The sequence below is a fragment of the Doryrhamphus excisus genome, linkage group LG2 (genome assembly GCF_037039965.1).
Source record: "Doryrhamphus excisus strain RoL-2023G ecotype Guam linkage group LG2, RoL_Dexc_Guam_v1.1, whole genome shotgun sequence".
NCBI classification, from domain to species: Eukaryota; Metazoa; Chordata; class Actinopteri; order Syngnathiformes; family Syngnathidae; genus Doryrhamphus; species Doryrhamphus excisus.
Window position 1 is genome coordinate 1,157,244 of NC_136358.1, and position 24,686 is coordinate 1,181,929.

The 24,686-nt window shown below is 39.6% G+C and overlaps 1 protein-coding gene across 2 annotated transcripts in view; it reads right to left on the minus strand.

The window, feature by feature from the left end:
- Window positions 1-24,686, minus strand: part of lmo3 (LIM domain only 3) — a 51,325-nt gene that overhangs the window by 20,700 nt on the left and 5,939 nt on the right. For both annotated transcript variants that reach the window (XM_058069029.2, XM_058069028.2), the window contains one exon: window positions 21,920-22,133. In XM_058069029.2, coding sequence (XP_057925012.1) covers window positions 21,920-22,125 — 206 coding nt within the window. In that variant the 5' untranslated portion in view covers window positions 22,126-22,133. The remainder of the gene's footprint in view (window positions 1-21,919; window positions 22,134-24,686) is intronic.

Genomic DNA, 24,686 nt, shown 5'->3' on the forward strand with positions numbered 1-24,686 from the left:
TTCCAACAGAACAGATGAGAAGCTTGATGGTGTTCAGGGGAGGGGAGACAGTTAAGGGTGGCAGATGTAATCAGACTCCCGCATTCCTCAGTTTAATACCCCCAGCCTGTGTGATTGTCAGTGATTAAACAACGTTCGGGGCACAATTATTTCAATTACTGTGGCCGTGACCTGGGAATTGTCCTCGGGATAAGATTTTCTTCCTCGAGTGCCCCGACTTGCCTGGTTGCCAGCCTCTATCAGTTCTCATCTGCACCTGGACTCTGATGTCCTAATGATGAATTATGGCCTGCTTTCTGAGAGACTGCCGGGTATACAACCAAGCGTTCCTCTCAACTGTCAGCTCGGAGAGACGCAGCGGAGTGCCGCCTAATTAGTTCCCATATAAGCTCCCGCCAAAAGGTCTGCTTTTCTCCATTAAGCGTCTTTAAAAGTGACGAAAAAGAAACAATAATCTGTGGTTACTTTGACTCCAGATGACTTAAACCAGGGGTCTCAAACACGCGGACCCTAGTTTGAGGCCCCCGCCTTGATATGAAAGTTTGATATGGATGCTGTATGGTATCATGTACCCGGAAAAAATTATTACGTTTGATTAATGTTCATGTTAAAGGTTAAATAACTGTTAATAGTTATCCTCCCTATCCGTGTGGAAGTGGTAAGTTTTTGGTTATTTAAGTTTAAAGGAAATAACTTGGAGGCTACCGTTTAGGTCGCTAGCTCTCTAGTTTGCGAGTTAGCATGTGTCTCAAGACCCTGCAGTTGCGCAATATGTTGTAAATAAAAAGAGTATAAATGTGACTATAGTCGTGTTTTGTCATGTCTACAGGGCTCTAATAATGCTTTGTTCATTTTAATCAGGAAAAAATCATTTGTCTAAAAATGTCGACATTTTTGTTGTATTGTTAACTAGCGTGAAAACATCCACCGCCAGATCGTTACTGTGATTGTGTACAACGACTTCCCTAGCTACATAGACTTAAACTACATAAACTACTTTTTATACCTGACTGCTGTGCCCCGCCCCTCTTTTACTCATGTTTTAACTGTGTATAAATGAATTAATGTTGTATTTTAACGTATCTTTTACTCTGTTTACTTGTTTCTATTCAACTCAATTTTTCTGTAAAGTGTCTTTGAGTGTTTTGAAAAGCGCTATACAAATAAAATGTATTATTATTATTATTATTATTATTATTAAATACGTATACATACAGGTTACAGTCGCTCGGAACATTTATCACGATTTTTCAAAAATGTATTATTTTATTTGTTTAGTGTTTGTCAATGGAGTATTATGAGTCCAAAAAGTACTGCAAGACAAACCATATATATTATTCTGGTCACTAGGTGTCAGTAATGTTACACTGAAGAGACATTGAGCGTATAGCTCGTATAGTGAGTAGTATTATAGTAGTAGTATATAGCGTATAAGTAGCTAGCCTGTGCATAAGTGGTGTGCAATGAAAACAATAAAGTTATAAACAATAAAAATTACAACAATAAAGTCTTAGTTGTGCTTTACAGGTTCTGAATTATTCGACTATCTTTTGTTATTAGCACCTAACTAATGTATAGCTGTCACAATAGTCTCATTTAGAACATATTTTTAAATCATTGTGTTCATGATTAAATTGTCCTTCGGTATTTCCATACCATGCTTCATTTGCTTTTCATATTCTCTTTGGAAAAGAAATAAAAAGTTGCAAATGTTGCACACCTTTTGCCTCCCTTTAGATATTTCCAATTGGACTGCAATGTGTTCGGCCCCCGGATGCATTATTCTCTTGGATCATCCCCTCCAGTTGAGATTAGTTAAATTAGCTGTGAAGAGCAATGACTCATGGGGGCTGTGCATGTTTGGTGCAGATAATTGCGAGGCTTGTGTGCCACTATCTGGCACCCGGCTCGGTGTAGCAGGTGGACTGGCACCAGGGTGTGCCTATCCGACAACACATCTGGTTGGAATCTTTTATGTAGTCCTCCTCAAAATGGAGCGAGGAAGACCGCTGCCAGGAAAACGGTTATTCTGCTCGATCTGAGCAGGATTTGCTTTAACCCCAAAACGAATCCATGAAAACACTTTTTACTGACAAAACTGACAAATAATGTCATTGTGAATGTGGTACGGCTGCACGGTGGTTGAGTGGTGAGCGTGAATGGTTGTTTGTCTATATGTGTCCTGTGATTGGCTGGCGACCAATACAGGGTGTACCTCTGGGATAGGCTCCAGCACCCCCGTGACCCTCGTGAGGATAAGCGGTAGAAAATGAATGAATGAATGAATGAATGAATGAACGAATGAATGAAAACTGACAAATAATGTAATTGTGAATGTGGTACGGCTGCACGGTGGTTGAGTGGTGAGCGTGAATGGTTCTTTGTCTATATGTGCCCTGTGATTGGCTGGTGACCAGTCCAGGGTGTACCCCGCCTCTTGCCCCAAGACAGCTGGGATAGGCTCCAGCACCCCCGCGACCCTCGTGAGGAAAAAGCGGTAGAAAATGAATGAATGAATGAAAACTGACAAATAATAGTGAATAATTGTGAATGTAGTACGGCTGCACGGTGGTTGAGTGGTGAGTGTGAATGGTTGTTTGTCTATATGTGTCCTGTGATTGGCTGGCGACCAGTCCAGGGTGTACCCCGCCTCTCGCCCCAAGACAGCTGGGATAGGCTCCAGCCCCCCCGCGACCCTCGTGAGGAAAAAGCGGTAGAAAATGAATGAATGAATGAATGAATGAATGAATGAAAACTGACAAATAATAGTGAATAATTGTGAATGTAGTACGGCTGCACGGTGGATGAGTGGTGAGTGTGAATGGTTGTTTGTCTATATGTGCCCTGTGATTGGCTGGTGACCAATACAGGGTGTACTTCTGGGATAGGCTCCAGCACCCCCGTGACCCTCGTGAGAATAAGCGGTAGAAAATGAATGAATGAATGAAAACTGACAAATAATGTCATTGTGAATGTGGTACGGCTGCACGGTGGTTGAGTGGTGAGCGTGAATGGTTGTTTGTCTATATGTGCCCTGTGATTGACTGGCCACCAATCCAGGGTGTACCCCGCTTCTGGAATATGGAAGCCATGATAAGCTGTGTAGAAAATGGATGAATGGGTGAATGTAGTACTACAGTACTACATTCTACACAAGCCACTAGGTGTCAGTGTTCAGTGAGACAGGAACAAGACTTATCACTAAGGTTCCCTAGGGAACCCATTTATTGTGACACTACTGGAGCAGGAGTCTTGCATGGCTTATTTACTCATATTACGTGTACTATATATGTACTTCATATAAAGAAACATTTAAAAAGCCTTTTTGGTATAGTTTCACAATGTATTTCAGTATTTTAAATCAGAATGCTTTTTGGACCACAATGCAATGCTCAGCCAGAATCCTTCTTGTAGTTTAACTGCGATCCCCCATAAGGTAGTTTAACTGCGATCCCCCATAAGGTCAAATGAATGAGTGGTGTCACAAAGAGTGAAAAATGTTTGCCTCAAAAGCAACACTTTGACTTGAATTCAGCTTTTCAGCTTCGACCGCCGCTTTAATGGGAAATTACAAACGAACAAAAGAGCTTTTCAGTGCGTGGTTTTCTCTCCAATTAATTATGGCTGCACTTCAAATGCAGACTAAATGATATTGCCGTGGAGGGCCTGTCATTTCATCCCATCAGATGGCATTCCTTTCCGTGCTTTTAGGAACCAAAACAAAGGAGCCACTCTTGACCTCCACTAAACAAAATGTGACCCCTCTCATCAGGACAATTAAAAGCCGGGTGGAAACAAACCCTCCAGTGTGCGTGTGTGACACTCCTTCAGACTCAATCACTCACGATTACCGGCGCCCAGTTTGACCTCTCAGCGTTTTCAGACTACATGTGAATGGCCCAGAGTAATTACAGGAAATTCGTAAGGTAATTGCTATGAAGTGAATTGTTTGGGATGGGGTTAATGGTAGCCAAGCTATAAGCACGGCGCTAATGCCCGTTTTAAGCCTATAAGCCGTCTCATTAAAAGTGTGAAATAATAGTCAGAAACAGCAAAAGGAAACACAATTTTTGTTTGCAGATAATAAAACAAATAGAATATTAATAGCGGACTTGGTTCTAGTTGCGTATTTTCCTCCCCAGATGCCCTAACTTGCATGCGGGCAGTGGCAGATAGATGCCAAACCTTTGATACCAACATATTATCCCACTGTATACAAATATAGTATACAAGTACCGTGTGGCAACACCTAGCTCGTTCCTCCTATAGACTTAGTGATGTTTTCCAATGTAAAAAAAAAACATGCCGTGGCTCAAAAAAGGTTGAAAAACACTGGTGTAGGGACAGTGCCACTGAGGAGAAGACAGGAAGAAGAACCGGAGGTAGCAGAGATGAGGATGCTGAGGTTCTCATTGGGAGTGACCAGGATGGATAGGATCAGGAAGGAATTTAAAAATATATATAAAAAAAAAACATATATAAATAAAATGGGTGTATTTGGTTAGTTGCTGTGCCCAAATCTAAGTTAATACTGCCATGCTTTTATTTAGAAACTTCATTTACACTGAACAGGAAGTCATTATGTGTACAAGATAAGGGAATGTTGTGCAACAAAACAAACCGATTTTTCATTTATTTATGAAATATTAACTTTCATGTCAACAAAATAGGTTGACCAGAACACTATGGACGGGACTTGATGAGTCTGTCGACATAAACGGGGACGACTTCAGCGGTTTCCACCGTAATACGATTTCAGGAAGAAGTCAGCACAGAATCGTTTGTCCGGACCCTAGATTTGGCAAAATATGCGACTAGTAAGACGGTGGCGGGATGAGGGTTGGGTTGTTGGGGGGGTGCACAATCGTGTCTGGCAGTTCCGCTAGGCCGCCCACTAATTGAGAAGTCGCTTAGGGGTTCAGCACAGGCCTTGCAGCTTCTGCCTAAAGCATTCAAATAACTGCTGTAAGTGGGGCTGACACCAACCAAACAGCAATTTGCAGTCCTGTTTTCCACAGTCCTGCCCCCCCCGCTACCCCCGCCCCTTCACCTCGTGCTGCTTTAACAGCTGCAGCCAGCTCCGATCACCCCGGTTAGCACTCGTCTCTTCCTCTCCCCACACCCCTACTTTATCTCCATAAAGGCCTCGTTAAGCAGAGGTGGACACACGGCGCCTCGCTCAGTCACGCACAGCGCTGCGTCCGTGCACATTACCGCGCTAATTGCCGGCAAAACCCAGCTGACTGACTGACTGTCGCGGATCAGGTTCCGTTGCTCTGGCACTTCCATAATGGGGCTTGACTCCTGCTTGCACACTTCCCTTAACAATATGAGATCATGTGACCTTCCTAATGTGAAACATCACCTCTGACACGAGCACTGCTGCCAGGACAGCAGACACCAGAAAAAAAATGGCTGAATTGGTATCGTTTGGCTTATAAACGTGGGTGCTGTTGCTGTCTGATGACAACTATGACTGGATAAATCTTTCTTGCACTCATCACTGTGTGTTTAACCTTTCTGCCAGATTGTGTCCAATTTCTCTTGCTACCTTTAGGACAAAAATGGATGAACAAACAAGGAATGTAATGGTAATGGTAATGGTTTAATTTCATTTCAACATGCATCAGATTCCAATTGAGTGCATCCCATAATCAGTTCCCAGTTCCACATGTCCAAAAGGAGTAGGAAGAAGCAAAGCTTATTAAATCCTACCCCTCCATCTGGTACTTTTACAATCAGTAACTGTTACATTTGTTCACTTCCTGCTTTCCAAATATAATTTAATGTCTTTTTTTATTTTTTTAGTTTTTGTCCCGTACCAAAGTACTGGGTGATATGAGCATCCAATGCCATAATGGGTACCATAGTGCGTGTCAATATAGTGATATATATAGCACATCATGACTGGTTCAAGACTCTTCATCCTTGTATTTAGCAAACATCAACTGCTTGTATTGTTTCTTGAATTGGCTCATCGTTGTGCATTGTTTGATTTCCTTACTCAATCCATTCCATAGTTTGATTCCACATACTGAAATGCTATGGCTAGCATAACGTAGTCCTAGCATAGAAGTGTTTCAAATGTACTTCTTCCCCGAGATCATATTTCTCCTCTCTTGTAGAGAAGTATTGGATAACATTTTTAGCTAATTGTTTTTTAATTAGCCTTATGCATTATTTTAGCTGTTTGAAGATGAACTATATCAGCAAGTTGAAGTATTTGTGATTTTAGAAATAAGGAGTTAGTATGTTCTCTGTAGGCGGCATTATGAATTATCCTTACTGGCCTTTTTTGGAGTACATTTAGCGAGTGAAGATTGCTTTTGTAGTTATTAGCCCATATTTCCACACAATAAGTAAGATATGGTAGAACCAGAGAGCAATAAAGAGTGTGGAGTGATTTCTGAGTGAGAACAAATTTTGCTTTGTGTTGTATATTTGTAATATGAGGTCTCCAGATCATAATTTCATCTATTGTGATCCCCAGAATTTTATTTCCGTTCACCCTTTCAATGTCCACATTTGTATTTGCCCAGGCGGTCTCCCATCCAAGTACTAACCTGTAGTGTAGTGGACCTCTGCACAGAACTGTGTTATTTTTCAAGTCTTGCTAGAATACCCCCGGCGAGTGACTAGTATGTGACCAGAACCAGCAGCAGCAGTAGAATGGGTTGTCTTAAATGGGCCTCAGCAGATCCCAGACCAGCACTCTGGTCCCAGAGCTGAGTACTGCCCCGTAGTGATGTGATTGGTAACTGCAGTCTGTTTGTACATTTGCCAATGAAAGTTCTAAAGGTTTGACTTCCATCCCGTCGTGACACACGTCATGCGTTTGTCATTGCACGACTATTTAGCATGAACAGCGTGGGTTCATCAGGGAGACATTAGGTACCCGTAGAGGACAGTGCGAGGGCATACTGCTTGGAAATGATGAAAGCTTCCAAAACACATAGCTGTGAAACAAAATAGGACAGGTCTATGCCAAAAGTGGTGGGATGCAGGCGGGGGGGAATGCTGCACATCAGTGAGAGTCAAACAGAAAGCCCGTTATCACACTCTTGCATGCTAGCAAAAGAGGGGCGGCGGCCAAATATGTGGTGGCAATATAGTTGTGTTCCAGGCCAGGCTGGAGGCCTGTGCTGCAGATGTAGCGACTGCAGAGGGACCCTTTCGTCCACAATTTAGCCACATTTCCACTTCAAGGTCCCATATACTTGAAAAAGTGGTTTCACCGCCTGTTTTGTCTATTACTCGCTTTTGTCCTCATTAGGGAGGGGTCATGGGTGAGCTGGAGTCAATCCCAGATGATTTTTGGGAAGAAAGGCGGGTCACACCCTGGATTGGTCACCAGTCGCTTCCAAGGCACATACAGTAGACGCACCATTGGACACCTATGGCAGGGCTCGGCAATAACCGTGTACCGATGGCCCGGGGCAAGTTAAAACTAAATTGGGGCAAGTAAATCCAATCAGTGATATTCCCGTCGGGCAAGTGTACTTTGGAATTCCATACTGCCAAGAGTTTATTTTTTTTTTAAGCGGTTCTTGTTGGGTGTTGGTAAAACACGGACTGCGTAATTCCGGTGGTAATTTGCAAACCAATCCTTGCAAATCTTGAAATGGACCAATCAGAATTGTTTATTTAGACCAGGGGTCTCAAACACGCGGCCCGCAGGACACTAATTTGAGGCCCCCGCCTTGATATGAAAGTTTAATGTTAGTGCGGCCCGCGCAAGTTTGATATGGATGCTGTATGGTATCATGTACCCAGAAAAAATTATTACGTTTGATTCATGTTCATGTTAAAGGTTAAATAACTGTTAATAGTTATCCTCCCTATCTGTGTGGAAGTGGTAAGTTTTTGGCTATTTAAGTTTAAAGGAAATAACTTGGAGGCTACCGTTTAGGTCGCTAGCTCTCTAGTTTGCAAGTTAGCATGTGTCTCAAGACCCTGCCGTTGCGCAATATGTTGTAAATAAAAAGAGTACAAATGTGACTATAGTCGTGTTTTGTCATGTCTACAGGGCTCTAATAATGCTTTGTTCATTTTAATCTGAAAAAAATCCTTTGTCTACCCACCAACTATATGTGCTTTCTTACAAATCAAGAATAAAGAAAATCAATCAATCAGTAATAAATAAATATAATAATAATAGTAAAACAGCAAATAATAAAACTAGAGAGCTAGCGACCTAAACGGTTGCCTTCAAGTTATTTCCTTTAAACTTAAATAGCCAAAAACTTACCACTTCCACACGGATAGGGAGGATAACTATTAACAGTTATTTAACCTTTAACATGAACATTAATCAAACGTAATAATTTTTTCTGGGTACATGATACCATACAGCATCCATATCAAACTTTCATATCAAGGCGGGGGACTCAAACTAGTGTCCTGCGGGCCACATTTGACCCGCGGTCCGCGTCTTTGAGACCCCTGATATACGCAAACATAACCTGGTATGAAGAATGGGGGTATGAAAGGGTTGGATTAAATGAAGTCAGCTTCTTCCTACTCCTTTTCGGACACGTTGAATAGTGCAAGTGAAATCACATGATGTACGTTGTTGTAACTTTGTTATTTATTAACAAAAAAAAAAAAAACCCAAACAATTACGCTTAGCCTTTTAATCGCCCCCGCCACCTCCAAAAAAAACCTCTCCCACGTAACAAAATACAAATGGGAAATGGCCGACACCCAATATTCCCCTTAATCTGCAAAGCCTAGCCTAAGAGGAAACGGGATATTAATATATGCATGGAAATGACCCGCAGCACTCCCCTTAAAGAGGGGGCAGCAAAGGTCAAATAGCCGCCTAACTGCACTTGAGTTTAATTAAAAAGACAAAAGGGAGCATAATTTTGGAGTGGACAGCCAAGATTACTGTTCCAGCTCTTTTTAGCAGGTCCCCTTTCCCATCAGGCATTGCGCCATCTTCTCATCCTTTTTGATGTGAATATAGAGCATTTATTAGGGCCATAAAGGTTAATCTAGAAGGAGGGAGGATATCAAATAGTCTGCACGAGCGGGGAAATCCACATTAGTTGCCGCCGTGGAGGAAAATGTAGCAGATTCCGGTTATCAGGTAATCAACTTCTAGCTCTTGTGTTTTTTTTTTTTAATGAAAACCTTAAAAGACATTTTAATGCTCCAAGACTCCACGGCTAAAGTGAGCTTCCAGTGTTTAAAAACTTGATTTTGCTTGAACGAATTTAACACAACTGGAGTCAATATTCATTACAAAGAGGTCTTCTCGGTCATGATCGGGCGACGGTCACATGGTTTACTATAATACGGAGTAACAGACGATGATGGATGTGTTCAATTGCGCAAAGTAACTGACTCGATGAATTTTTCATTACCCTGGTTGATGTGTTTGGGACAGAGAATTAGATAAGCCCGCTGATGAGACAGAGCCGCAGCCGTGTATCAAGCGGCCCTGAGGGCAGTTCGAGGTCTCCCCGCATCGCCGCCGAGATGCCGGTTTTATATTTATTCATTCGGCATACTTCTGTCCAAAGTGACATACAAATTAGAATCCATTTAAGCTAACACCTTCTATCCTATTGCTGTAATTATACCTATTTGGGGAGCGCATGCTAAATATTATAGTGACAGGAACTCGGCCCAAACCTTAGTCCAAGCCTTTCAGGTCATTGGTTTATCCCAAATGAGATTTGGTGACATCTTGTCATCTGTGTTTTGGTGCTTTGGTGCGATCGACACTCAAAATGAGCAACACCGGACCCTTAGATTCCGCACTTGCTGCATTTTTTGGATTATTAGAGTCCCCGGGAAAAAAAACCTAGAGATATTCGAACCCAGATTTTTATGGATTGTGAGGTAGATTTATTAACCACTATGGAACCGTGCTGCCGTAATTTCAGTCATGTCATGTCACATGACTGAAAATAAAAGCAAGATCACAAAATCTTAAGTAAAAATTAGGGATGCCTGATAATTAGCTTTTTTGCTGAAAACCGATGTGCTGATATTGTCCAACTGTCAATTTCTGATACCGATATCAGCTGACACCGATATGTGTAAAATGACATATGGATCACACGATACAATATCACATTTTTTCAGATGGACACCAACATTTGCAGCATCACCCCTCCACCCCCTCATAGGAACCTCAGAAAGACCCCAGAATTGACTTAAAAGAGTACAGGAACCACAAGAATCCATTTTACTACACAAAGGGAGTCCAGCTAGTTTTTCTTTTTTTTTTAATCAAAACTAGAGCAGAAACTAGCGCTGAAAGAGACAAGTGAAATTTGTCACATGACTGAAAATAAGTAAATATTCAGTGACGTTTGTGATGTTTCCATTGAACTTTTCTAAAGCGATAGTAGAGTGCAACTCGCACTGTCAACCAACTCATCAAGTCCTGGTCCACCGTGTTCTTCTTATTAGCAAATTACTAAAAGGTTTACATCGATATATGGTCAATATATATGCGTTATAGTATTATTAACGTCACCATTATCACCAGCACCAACATAACTACTGTAACTACTTCCCTATGATCAGGAAAAATAACCATTCCCATTTGCAGCAGATACCACCTGAACAAAACCAGTATATTCCTGTATATTTTAGATTTACTAAGCCGCATGTCAGAATTTTTTTTTTCACACAAAACACAAATTTGTGGGACGGGGTTCCTCAAACATAGGATCCAGACCCAAAATATGCTATGATATGAGCTATTTTATTAGTCATCAAACAGGCACACAATCAGTCAATGACTTCAATGTCGATACATACGTACATATATGGTCGACATGCGTTACAGTATTGTTAACGTCACCATTATCACCAATATAACTAACTACACAGCTGACTACACAGCATTAAACTTCCTGGTAGTATTAACCTGGATTCTACCACAAGAATGAAATGAACGGACCCATTTAAAGGGGTCCTATGATGCTTTTCCACTTTTCTGATGTTGTACTCCTGTGCCAAAATGATGTTTGCGCATTTGGAAGTGAGGCCCAAAAGATGTTTTCGATGGCTGTACATGCTCTGTTTGTTTTATATGGGCATGCCTAAATAAGCAGTAGCCACAACCCCCCCCAGTCGCCACGGCAGTAGCGAAGTAGAGAACTTAGCCATTGTTTACTGGACTCCCAACATAGCAACACTTGCCCATCTACGTCTTGAAGTGGAGGAATTGTGTATTTATTTGCTGTTGCGAGCGAGGAGGTGGTCCACTCGTCCTGTGAATAGGAGGAGTGCAGCAATCGCAACTTGTCATTCTTCCCACCATGGGGACCTTAGTAGGAGAATGTGCTTACAAAAGGCATGCCGAACACGAAAAGAGAAAATAAAAAATCAAACAACTTCACTTACAACACAACTTGTTTTTAGTGTTAGCTTCAACTGCCGTGTGTCAGCGTCGGCTGTCTCATTTAACTGCCGGAACTCCTGCTTGTTTTTTTTCTGCGTGTCACCGTTCGGTAGTTAGAATATTTGCGTGTGCGTGCAGTGGGAATTTTCAGCGTGAAAATCCATGGAAACGCTGCAGGAATAGGTGTAGAATCTGGAAGATCTAGAAAGCTTTCTGTGTGTCGCTACTTTACGAGATTCCACAACTCGATTAGACGATTTAAGCATGTACAAAATCTTGATTGAAGACGATAATGATGAAAATGAACATTTTTATCACTCATTCCTTACTTATGAAGTAATACAACGTAAATGTGCAAGCAATGGCTAGTTTCGGTTATGTCGACATAAAGGGCTTCTACTGTAACACAAATGTAGGACCTTCTTCCTATTAAAGCAACATAATCTACCTCTTCCATACAGCAATCATCATGTCCACAGTGCTTCATTGTCATCATCCTAGCACAACATGACCTTCCGTCCCCGCTATGTTTGCTTTACATAATGTACACATAACAGTTACGGTATCATAAGCATACAAAAATACAGTAATAAGGTAATAAGGAAGAGGATGTGAGCAAAAACCTCGGAGTATTACATGATTGTACCTAGAATACGTGACTGTCAGAAATCAATAAAGCAACAATAACAATAACACACACACAGTGGAAGCAGCACAAGGAAGCCATTATAGTAAAAAAAACATTTTCAGCTAGTCTGAGCCGTCTCTTCACCTCTGAGTAATCAATCAACCCTTGACTCAAAAGTGATAATAATAATGTTTCTATCATTCTTTCCTTGTTTGAAATTGTTGCAGCAAACAAGGTGGAGAAAATATCGCCCCAAACTGACTACAAATGGAGCAGTTTGGCTTGGCAATGTGATGATGTACCCATAAATAAAGGCATAGTCAGGAAAAATAACCATTCCCATTTGCAGCAGATACCACCTGCACAAAACCAGTATATTCCGGTATATTTTAGATTTACTAAGCTACATGTCAGAATTTTTTTTTCCACACAAAACACTCATTTGTGGGACGGGGTTCCCCAAACATAGGATCCAGACCCAAAATATGCTCTGCTATAAGCTATTTTATTAGTCATCAAACTGGCACACAATCAGTCAATGACTTGTGTCATTTATTATTACTTTTAGAATATATTAATGTATTGTTTTTATTATATTATTAGATATTTATATATTTTTTTATTATTGATTATAGTCATTATTTCGTTATTTAGTTTGTATTATTTTGTTTTATTCTGATTACATTAAAAGCAAGATCACAAAATCTTGAAAAATTAAGTAAAAATTATGGACGCCCGATAATTGGCTTTTTTTTTGCTGAAAACCGATGTTGATATTGTCCAACTCTCAATTTCCGATACCGATATCAGCTGATACTGATATGTGTAAAATGACATATAGTATATCACATGATACAATATGACATTTTTAACTGATAATTATCGGACATCCCGAGTAAAAATGTCAGTATTGCCGGTGCTGGAGCCTATCCCAGCTGTCTTTGGGCAAGAGCCAGCCAATCACAGGGCACATACAGACAAACAACCATTCACACTCACATTCATACCTATGAAACTCCACACAGAGATGGCCGAGGGTGGAATTGAATCCTGGTCTCCGAGCTGTGAGGTCTGCGCGCTAACCACTGTACCACCGTGCCGCCCAGTAGCTATTTCAATGACGTCAAATAAGGAAGCGTCCAGTCCACATCGCCCAGACTGATTTGTGATTTAAATGTAAGAAAAGAGAACACTGTATTTTTGTCATTTTGTCAACCGATACATGTTTTCCTTCGACTTCGTGATTGAGGTTGCTGTCTCACTTGAACAGCCTCCACCATGACTTTCTCCACTTAAGATGTGTGGGCGGAATCTCTGCAGCAGCAGCAGCATCTCAACCTCATCTTCAAATCCCGAATCCAAGCAGAGGCAAGTCTTTTATATCCAGGCTTGAATTTGAAGAAATTAGGCGAATCTGAATGACAAACACTAGTTCTTTATTTAACCTTAGTTACTTCACCAGTTTATTACTGTCCTGTATACTGCGTACTGCGTACTGCATTGCTGCTACTAGAACCTTAATTTCCCTGTGGGCCCTCACCCGAGGGATCAATAAAGTTCTATCTGATCTAATTGAATCCATAAGCAGCCAGACCCATTTCTTCTTACACGGTGACATTTTAGATATTGTCATCTCCGTTTCTTAAATGAGTCTAAAATGGTACACAAAACTGAAAACAGGAAATGTCTCATTGAAATTGTCATTTCAATTTTTCAACCCTCTGCCATGAAGACACACGTGCCAGTGAGAAAGTAATAATAATTATTTTTTTTAAATTATATTATTGTTATTATTATTATGATTATTATTATTATAATTATTATTATTATTGTTGTTATTATTATTATCATTATCATGAAATTTATAAAAATATATATTATTGTTATTATAAAATAATAATAATTATAATTATTATTATTATTATTATTATCGTTATTATTATTATTGTTATTATTATTATAAAATAATAATAATTGCTAATGTTATTATTGTTATTATTATTGTTATTATTATAAAATAATAATAATTACTAATACTATTATTGTTATTATTATTGTTATTATTATAAAATTTATAAAAAATATTATTATTATTATTATTATAATCGTTATTATTATTATAAAATAATAATAATAATTATTATTATTATAATCATGATTATTATTATTGTTATTATTATTATTACTAAAATGTATAAAAAATATTATTATTATTATTATACATTTTATTTGTTTCGCGCTTTTCAAAATACTCAAAGACACTTTACAGAAGAATGGAGTTGAATAAAAGCAAGTAAACAGAGTAAAATATACGTTAAAATACAACATTCATTCGTTAATCCACAGCTAAAACAAGAGTCAAAGCGGGACAAGTAACTTGTATCTACAGTACATGTACAGTATGTGTTTACAATACTCCCAAGGTTATCATCATATGTTGCTTATTGTCCATTTCAGTGATTTGTATCTTAATGCAGCAAAGAATGAAAGCTGCCGGGGTGTGAGCAGCGTTTCCTGTTCGACTATTTACAGTTAAACCACGCTTTCAAGACCTTAATTATTCCCATTGTACTTTCAAAGAGACTAGATAATTACACTGCTTCGCTAAAGTGGTTATAAATGAATTCGGCTAATAGGAGATGTTCTGTGATTAGTATTGCTCCCATTTTTATGTGCACAGCACCCACACAACCCACTTTGCAGTCCACGGCTTTGTGATATTGCTTTACTGGCTGTCTGCAGTCAGGGATTGGTCGGCCTACATGTCAATCATTACAGGCCATGATGTACTATGATATGGTCATGATATGCAGTACTAGTGCCGATGAAGACATGCCATGTGTCTACGTAACCGGGAGAACGTCAGCTACGACCTCAAGTCAACCAACTAAAGCAAACCTGGACACTATTTAAACCACCAAGTACTAAAACGGGCAAATGTGGAAAAAACAAAGTAACACACAGAGACCGGTGTGGTGAAAATGTCGTATAATGCATTTTCAACTGTACAAGTATCATTACCCAGTACCATATACAGTACTGTATATTAAGGGTGGGCAATCTCAGGTCTACACGCGCCGCTATATTCAACCGGAATAGCGTAGTAAAACGTAAATAGCGGCCAAGTTTTACGTCCGTCCAGTATTGAAATTTAGTTTGAATCAAAAACAAAGTTTCCGAATTTTTTTCCGCATTTCCTCAATTTTTAAAACTGAAGCACGTCTCTAGCTAGGTGTTACGTCATATCTGAGCATGCAGTAAAAGATCAAATTTAATCTTGCTAATATTTTACAATTAAACTGGGGACATGTTTTATATTTATATATATTGTCATATATATATATATATATATAAATTGGACTTATAAATTGAGCATAAAAGTGTTTAGATTGTGTTCCACAGATGGCGCTAATGCACACCGAAAGCTTCTTGCCAACTGCCAATAAAAACATGTAGAAGAAGAACGCACCCTGACAACTTTCCGTTTGAGCGGGTACAAGATACCTCAATCGGATCGGGGAATATTCCACCCCTGGGAATACGATTATATGTTCATTTGGATTGCCACTTTTCGTTCGGAATGAGATGTATACAAAGGTTAAATTATTTCCTTTTGAGCAAATAAACCGAATTCAAGTGGACTACTTGGGTCCATGTATACGTGGCTCGTGTCTGTATTACCGACCTAGTATTTATTTGGTATCAGATCAATACCCACATTTCCAGCATGGACTCCTTTTTTGATATGTAAAGTACACGTACAAAGTAAAGACAAAAATCCAAAAGTTGTGTAAAGGTCTGCTTAAAAGCACCAGGTGGTGAGATCTTCATTTTTCATGGCCAAAAAGTAAGTCTGCACGGCTTAGCCAGCGCTCCCCAATGCATTATTCTTGCTTTAAGTAGCATGTCTCCTCAGGGGGGAAAGGGGGTATTGTTTTACAACACACCCAGCTGCGGCCTACTTGCCTGGCCTGGGGTTCTTTTTCAAGGAGTTGTCTTTGGTGACCCCTCTCCCTGGCAGTTATTAATAATAACACGTGCTGGGGACTAGTTCACCTTGTAGCGCTGAAGCCGCCACATGTATGTCTAGCCCGGTACAAGGGGGGTCTCCAGGGGAGCAGAAGAAGAACAAGTGGGGGTAGGTACAGCTAGCAGAGTAGAGATGAACAAAGTTTTCCCTTTTGTGTTGTACCATTGAACCAACTCATTAAGTCCTGTCATCAAGTCCACCGTGTTCTTCTTATTAATAAAAGGTGCCTGCTAAAGACTATGATCATGTTCTATAAAGAAACTATTTTTATGGTATTTTTTATGTTAAGTTACATTCTCCAGCAAGGGTCTCAAACTCAATTTACTTGGGGGCCACTGGAGTTAGGGTCTGGGTGAGACTGGGCCACATCAGGTTTTCCAAAAAAAAAAAACGCATTTATTAAAAACAGACTTTTTCAGTGCTTTGGTTCCGATTTTCTACAATAAAAGCTCTGATAAAACATTCCACTGTTCTCAAATATCTTCATTTTTATTTTTCTGCACAAAATAAGATGAAAAATAAACAAATCAAGAATAAAGAAAATCAATCAATCGGTAATAAATAAATATAATAATAATAATAATAATAAAAACTTAAGAAACCACATATAGTTGGTGGGTAGACAAAGGATTTTTTTTCAGATTAAAATGAACAAAGCATTATTAGAGCCCTGTAGACATGACAAAACACGACTATAGTCACATTTATACTCTTTTTATTTACAACATATTGCGCAACTGCAGGGTCTTGAGACACATGCTAACTCGCAAACTAGAGAGCTAGCCACCTAAACGGTAGCCTTCAAGTTATTTCCTTTAAACTTAAAAAAAGCCAAAAACTTACCACTTCCACACAGATAGGGAGGATAACTATTAACAGTTATTTAACCTTTAACATGAACATTAATCAAACGTAGTAATTTTTTCTGGGTACATGATACCATACAGCATCCATATCAAACTTTAACTTTAAACTTTCATATCAAGGCGGGGGCCTCAAACTAGTGTCCTGCGGGCCACATTTGGCCCGCGGCCCGCGTGTTTGAGACCCCTGCTTTAGAGAGTAGTGTACACTATCCTTAATGTCTACAACTGAATTTAAGAACTGCAAGAGGCATATTATGGTATCAAAAGTCAACATTTTCAGGCTTTTTTCATGGGTGTGTATTTTCACCATTCCAGTCGACACCAGTCGGGCAGTCCGGGGGGGCATCAACATAAACGGGTTCCACTGTAATTGGTATTGGGTAATCATCTATGCTCTTACAAAAGTGATGGTGAGTCTGATTAGCAGCATCAAAGAGGGCAGCCCGTGTGAAAAAGATGAAGGCTAAAAGATGGTGGAGTGCCTCTGTGGACGGCCCGAGTACTGTCTTCTCCACCTCCAAGTCCCCATTAAGAGCTTGAGCAGGGGGAAGCCTTTATGCATGCTGAGTGCTCCATTGTAATAACAAGCAGCCCAGATAGGATTCAATCTGAAGCCTGAATGAAGCTGAATTCTCCCTCTCAAGCGTTCAAAGGATTTGACAAAATTGAAGACTCCTTTTCTTTGGAGTGCAAAGAAAATGTTTCAAGATGAAGACGTCGCCACTTCTCGATTTTCCGACGGGAATTCCAAATCCTAATTGATTACGCTGAATTCAAACTGCAGCTGCTTTTAGTTAAATGCGGACACGTCGCAATGGATGAAGTAATACTGGTGGCCTTCACCGTGCACAGCAGGCACAACCTTTTACCGAGAGATACAGATGGAACCCCGTTTTTGCACCACCAAAAACAGAAGTGGGCAGTTGTGTGGATAGAAACACCATATTTTCAAAAATTGGCGTATTAATAGTAAAAAAAAACATCGAAAGACTGGATTGGCAGCAATGTTATATTGATGTGACGTTATATTATATTAGCTTAACACTCGCACGCCGGACATGATAAAGTGAAAAAAAGTGATTCTCCCATTCGGTGTGGAAGTGGTACATTTTGGTTTTCTTACTCTAGATTTCTTTCCCACTCCATTTGAAACATTTAAGTTTAGAATAAATAAATTGGAGAGGGGAACTAGTTAGCTTGGTAGCTTGCTATGTGAGTGGCGGCTGTCTCTTAGCCTAGCCCTTAAACTACTCCTGCACAATGTGTTATAAACAAATAATAAAAGGAGTGTAAAGGTGACTATAGGGATGTTATTTTATTATATATTCACTTCTAAAGGGTTCTAATGATGTGAAAAACATTGCTAACAGGTTTGCTATGCTCTCTGAAAATATTCCGTTAACACCAAATTTTGTGGAAATTCAAATTGGAACCAATTAACAGCAATAAACAAGTGCACGACTGTAAATGTACAACATACATGTGACACTTCCAGAAAGCCCAAAATTTGTACAGCACTTTGTGTCAAGGATTGATGTTTCACACTTGTGTTTGGCTGTCCTTGAACGCACCACAGTTGTGCGCTATGAGGTGAAAAAGTGAATGCAGCACTAGCTTCGACAGTCAATCCAGCCTCACAACTTGCAGCAAGGGGAACAGAATTTATTATTTTTTTAAACATTTTTTTATTATTATTAAATGTAAATTTTATGTATTTATCATAAATTAGATGTAACTTTTCTGTGTAAAGTATGCATATTGTATGTGTACAGTGTATTATATGTGCAGACTACATATAGGGACACCCTGTATTAAGTAATATTAACATGCTATTGTCATTTGGCATTGACAAAATTGAATTAAAATGACCTTTCAATAGTAAACAATAAGCTTTTGGAAATTAGCTCATTAGCTAAATTTCAGGGAAGCCATATCCTTGGATAAACAAAATGTTTTCTATATGTCTATATACTCAAAACTGTAACAAAACTGTACAGGACTGACTTTTGGACTTTTAAAGTGTTGTGGCTTCTTAGGGGTTAATGTAAATCAGAATGTTTGCTCTCAGCAAACTACACAATACCAAACAGAGTAGACACAAAACCAAATCCCTTTTCTTATTAAAGGCATGACACATGTTCATGAGCGGGGATGTATCTAAATGAGATTTCTACAGAGAATAGATGGATTTGACACAAGCTAAGCCTTTTTTCTCTTTACTGCCTGTCACTCGGTGGTGATAAAGGTTGATGCTGACATACAAATGCGTAATAAACCTGATGTCAGATTTAAAAAAAAAAAAAAAAAAAAAAAGATTTTTCTGCCTTTTTGCTAGAGTGGCTGTACAGGAAAAACTAAACGATGCGCTGCATTTGGTTATCGCTCACTGATAGCCAGCTTTTCCAAACCTTAATAAATCCACCTACGTTTTTGCTTGCGTTCACAATCTTGGTAAAACCACTGTAGAGGAAAATTGACATTGGATAAAAAAAAGAAAATGCATAGATGAATAAATAAATAAAGTGTTCTTCTGGTGCTTTCTTTAAAAAGGATGCTGGGAATTTACAGTTTTCCATTAACTGATGCCCAACAGCTTTTTCATGCCCCCTCATGGCTTTGCGAGCGCTAGCTCTTGCATGTGTGCATGTCTTCATTTATTTTTTTTTTTTTCCACACAGAAGCATGAATGTGTTAACTGTTTAGCCTCCTTTGGCCTTTCCGCACCGCGAGTGTAAACAAAGTGGCCTTATTACCCAAATGGCCGCTGCAAAGGGATCATTTACCACATTTCTCCATATTCATAGGGAGCAAAGCACAAATCAAGCTGCAGGAGATAATACCTGCAATTGTGTCTGCATTACGAGCCGTGCGTCGCTTTCGCTCGCGTATTATTTTCACCCTTTCGTTCCTTTTTGACTCCTTTTTAGGGAATTATTATTTCTCTGCCGGTGGAATCATGTTGTTAGACCCCTGAAGAATTCCATTAACCCTTGTGATGTCAGGGTTACATACAAAACGGCCGAAATGAAGAATAGACTGTGGCGATATAAAAATGTACACAGTCTGAAATCTTTATTTTGTCACTCCAGCGCTGATACTCTGAGATAAACACAAGTTGGAATAATATAGAACGCCTGATTTTTACGAAGTCGCGGGGTCGTGACTCTGTCAACATGGGATACCACAAGGAAATTGAAAGGAACAAGACTGATGGAATAAAGTCATCAACGTTCCATAACAACAACACACAGGACTGCTGACCAAGAACTAGATCCTTCTCCATTAAGACCAAATGGATTTCAGTTATTATGGGTTCAAGGTATTTTTTTTTTGCAACAATATACTATAATTTCCCATATTTTGTCACGCTTTGAACCCTGCAGCTTGTACAGTGATGCGGACAATTTATGGCTAAATACTACATTTTCCATGATGCTTTGAGTGCACCTTCAGGAACTAATACCACGTTTTGAGGTCTTATGCAGCACTCATGTTTTGACCGTTTGGACCCTCCACTATCACTGATCGGCTTGGAAAGGCTGGACTACTGCGTGATGAAGAGGATAGCTCAAGCTCAATGGCTTTAGAGAGAGGGAGACTGACAAAGTGTGTGATGAAGGAATTTTGAGGCTGTTCAATTGTCGCCCTGAAGAAGATGATTTTAGTGGTTTTCGGAGGAAAAGGAAGAAGGTAATTTCCTCTTTAATTTTAGCGGGTGCCACCCTTGATAGTCGCTATCGTGGAAAGGGAGAGACTACCAAACAAAAAGCAATACATCTCAATCTGAGAAGTAGTCCATTTTCATAAGGTTTAAGAATAAAAGCACACACACATACATATATATAGTTGCCCCACCCATCTAGAAAGTGAAAGTGAAAGACAAGCATGTAAGCATGAGAGTTAAAGACGGTGCTTCACCGACTGCCCTTTCGCTTGGAGACCACCTCCATGCTACCTGGAAGTCCTACTCAGGGTCCACCAATGTCTCCTTAACCCTCCTCTTGTGTTTGGGTCGGCACCGACCCGTTTTACATTTTAATGCATAAAAATAATCACATAATATTTGTTTATTGCATCAAGGCTTTTTGACTTTGTCAGGAAACTCTACAAAATAAAACCAAAAAAACATTTTTTACTACATTTTAAAATCTGGTTGAAATTATGACCACTGTATTGTTAGGGTGGGTTTGGACATGGTTATAATAATAATGACTATAAAGCAATATTTTGAGCCAAAACTGAAATGATAAGTGTACAATTAGCCAACACAATGACAACCAGCTCCTCTTCTCATCATGGAAGCTTCAGGGGATTTTTCATTTTGATGGATTTTCCAATATAATAGCAGAAAAACTATGTCCAGACATGTGAGGTGAATTCACTCATTTGATTGGCTGATTTCACTTTTACTATTTGGATCATGGAGAGAATGGCGAGAAGTACAGTGAACCAAGATCTGCTTATTGATTTCAGTTTATGCTAAAGTTCTGTTGCTGAAAACTTTTTCTACCTTTTCTTGACATTAATATATATGGGTCAAAATTTACCCATATTGAGAAAATAAATAAAACAAATTGATTTAAGAGACATGTTCTATATCCCTCAGTAATAGCCAGCTAACAAAATAACCTTCAATTTATGAATATGATTCTTTTGAGGTTCATTTGACCATTTTTGGAAATAGAAATGGCGGGGTATAGTGACAAAAAAAGGCCTACATGCGCACAACAAAAGTATTAAAACCAACTTTTTCATGGATGAGGAAGCCTACGAAGGTAACCAAATTTGATGGTAACTAGTGTATTTTATAGCTGATTTAATACACGGGTCAAAACCGACCCGTTAACATAAGAGATGATACCAGAAAGCTAACACAAGAGCAAGGTGATGCCGATCGGGGGCCGAAATCCCGTACCATCAAGACCCAGTACTCCTACTACTTACGTAAGCCTCGTGAACCGGCTAAGATCATTAGCTCTGCAAATGGCACATGTTGAACGCTTGCTGCGGGGGACGGCGTCAGCTCTTACCGTAGGTAGTCTCTCCGGCAGAGGATGAGGTTGGCTTTGGTGTAGAGCGTGGAGCCCACCTCGCCCAGCCTGCAGTCGCAGCAGGCACATTTGAGGCAGTCTTCGTGCCAGTACTTGTCGAGGGCCTTCAGCAGGTAGCGGTCCTTGATCTTCCGGTTGCAGCCGGCACAGCCTTTTGGCTTCGTGTCCGGCTGGACGGAAAGCATTTGTATACCTGCCAAAAGTCCCGACAGAGAGATTAAGACGACATTATTATCAGACATTATTCATACAGCAATACAGTAAACCTCGGATATATCGGACTCAGTAACTTACTTGTTGGACTCGCTGGCTTATATTAGTTCAGTGATGTAGAATGAGATCGGGAGTTTGGTGAACTTAACGGTCACCAGTAACTTACTTGTTGGACTCGCTGGCTTATATTACAGTAAACCTCGGATATATCGGACTCGGATATATCGGAAATTCGCTCACAACGGACAGATAAAAAAGAACCAATTTTTCTGTAATGCATTTCCAATAAAAATTCATTGCATATATCGGATTTTTTATAACGGATTTCGCCTATTTCGGACAAAATCTCCAGTCCCGTTCCGATTCATTTCCATGAAATTTCCCTCGCATATATCGGATGGCCGCATCGTGGCGCTCCGATTTGCCGAATCGTGACAGGCCGCTATACGACGTCATTTGCAGCGTTTGCAGCGTTGCCTGCGCGTCCAGGTACATTGGAAACATAGTCAAGGAAGTGCCTTTTTATAACGGATAAAATCCCATTTACGCATATACCGGATATAAATCCCATATATGCGTAAAACGGACATTTTCCGGTATACGCATATAACGGATTTCGCTTATATCGGACAAAACCAGTGGGAACAATTGAATCCGATATATCCCAGGTTTACTGTACTTATTATTTTCTCATAAGAACACTACAATTCTATTCTTACTTGTTGCATTATAGTTTTATTCTTGTAACATTTGTCTTGTTTTCTTATAAGACTACATCTTCATTTTTTATTTTTATGAATGACTGAGTATGAAAGACAGCTAGGATGGGCTCCAGCATACCCGCGACTTAAAGTAAGACGACTTAAAGTCAAGTGTGGGACCATTTTCGGACATTTAAAGTGTTGGCTTCTTATGTGTTAATGAGTAGTAATAATAAAATATGTGTGAAATAAATAAAAAAAAACCTTTTAATGCTAAGACATGCAAATGAAGGTGGGGTGTAAACGACAACAAACAGCACAGACACAATAGTCAAGTTTCACATGGCAGATCCGGACAGTGCTTTTAAACACGGCCTCTGTGTTTAAAGAGGGCGTGGCCACAGACGAGAAGCTTTGCAGACCTTCTGTATTGTTCGGCCTGAGCTCTCCGCGGAGCGCCTTTGTTGGTCCACTGGGGGACCAACTAAAAAAAAAGGGGTGGTGGGGTTTGCACCAGGCTGGAATTAGTATTCTCTCACTATTCCCGGAGGAGTGGCATACCCCCCCTTTTTCCTTTTGTCCCCCATTCACACAGACACACAATATTCCTAAAGAGTTCCAAATCATGACACACCTTTTAAATACATTCAACAAAAATATAAACGCAACACTTTTGTTTTTGCTCCCGTCAAAATGTAAAACTTCTATGTAGAGAAAAGGCCCATCTCCCTAAAATATTGTTCACAGATCTGTTTGAATCAACAATCCATTCACCTCACAGGTGGGGCATATCGAGACTAATTATTACAGAGGTGGTCACAATAAAAGGCCGATTGGGAGCAAAGGGATTGTAAAACCAGAAGTGTTGCATTCATATTTAGTTACAATACATCCTCATGTTCCCCTCTTTTTACATAGTAGGCATTTGATAGATTGAGTTTATCTTAGCTTAGATTTTAGAAATTAGGGTAAAATCTAATAAGATATCTTATTAATATGTTAATAATAAATTAATGAATAATAATAGTAATTTTAACATATGTTTAGGTGCGGAAAACAGACTCTGGGCAGCACTTTTAGTGTGTTTTGGTTATGTGTATTGACGTTATCCTTCCATTTAAAAAATGTCAACTTTCTCGATTACTGTTAAGGGCATGTAGGCCACACAGTCAGGAGATGGGGAAGACCTGGGTTTGATTCTCTGTGCATGTTTGCATGTTCTCCCCAAATCATCCATGGGTACGAATGTGATGAATGAGAGTGTGAATGGTTGTTTGTCTATATGTGCCTTGCGATTGAGTGGCGACCAGGGTGTATGTAGCCTCTTGACCGAAGTCAGCTGGGATAGGTTCCAGCATACCCGCGACCCCGACCCTAGTGAGGATAAGCAGCATAGAAAATGTATCGATGGGGTCTCCGAGAACGAGACAATACGTGATTTTAAGAAAAGTACAATCAAAGGTTTGACTGTAGAAGCAAACTTTTTTTTATTTAACCGAGTCACAAAAGAATGCGGGTGTTTATTGTCCCACAAATTGACCCAAAACAATATTGTCTACATTTTTTTAGATCAAATAAACCACTGAAATGCATTTTTTGACATGTATTTTCTCACAAGCATTTAGGTCTGTTTAATGTTTGCAGCATTTCAACTGTATTAAAGAGCAGCATTTCTTTGGCAATGTACTAAACTAAACTAAACTAATTATCTGTACAATATCACACTGTGAATGGACACCATTTTGCACTGTTCCGTTTGTATTTATTTGCCGAGCAAACGTCTCTTTGGAACAATCCTTAGGCCGCCTTGTTCATGTTGACAGGCTCACCTC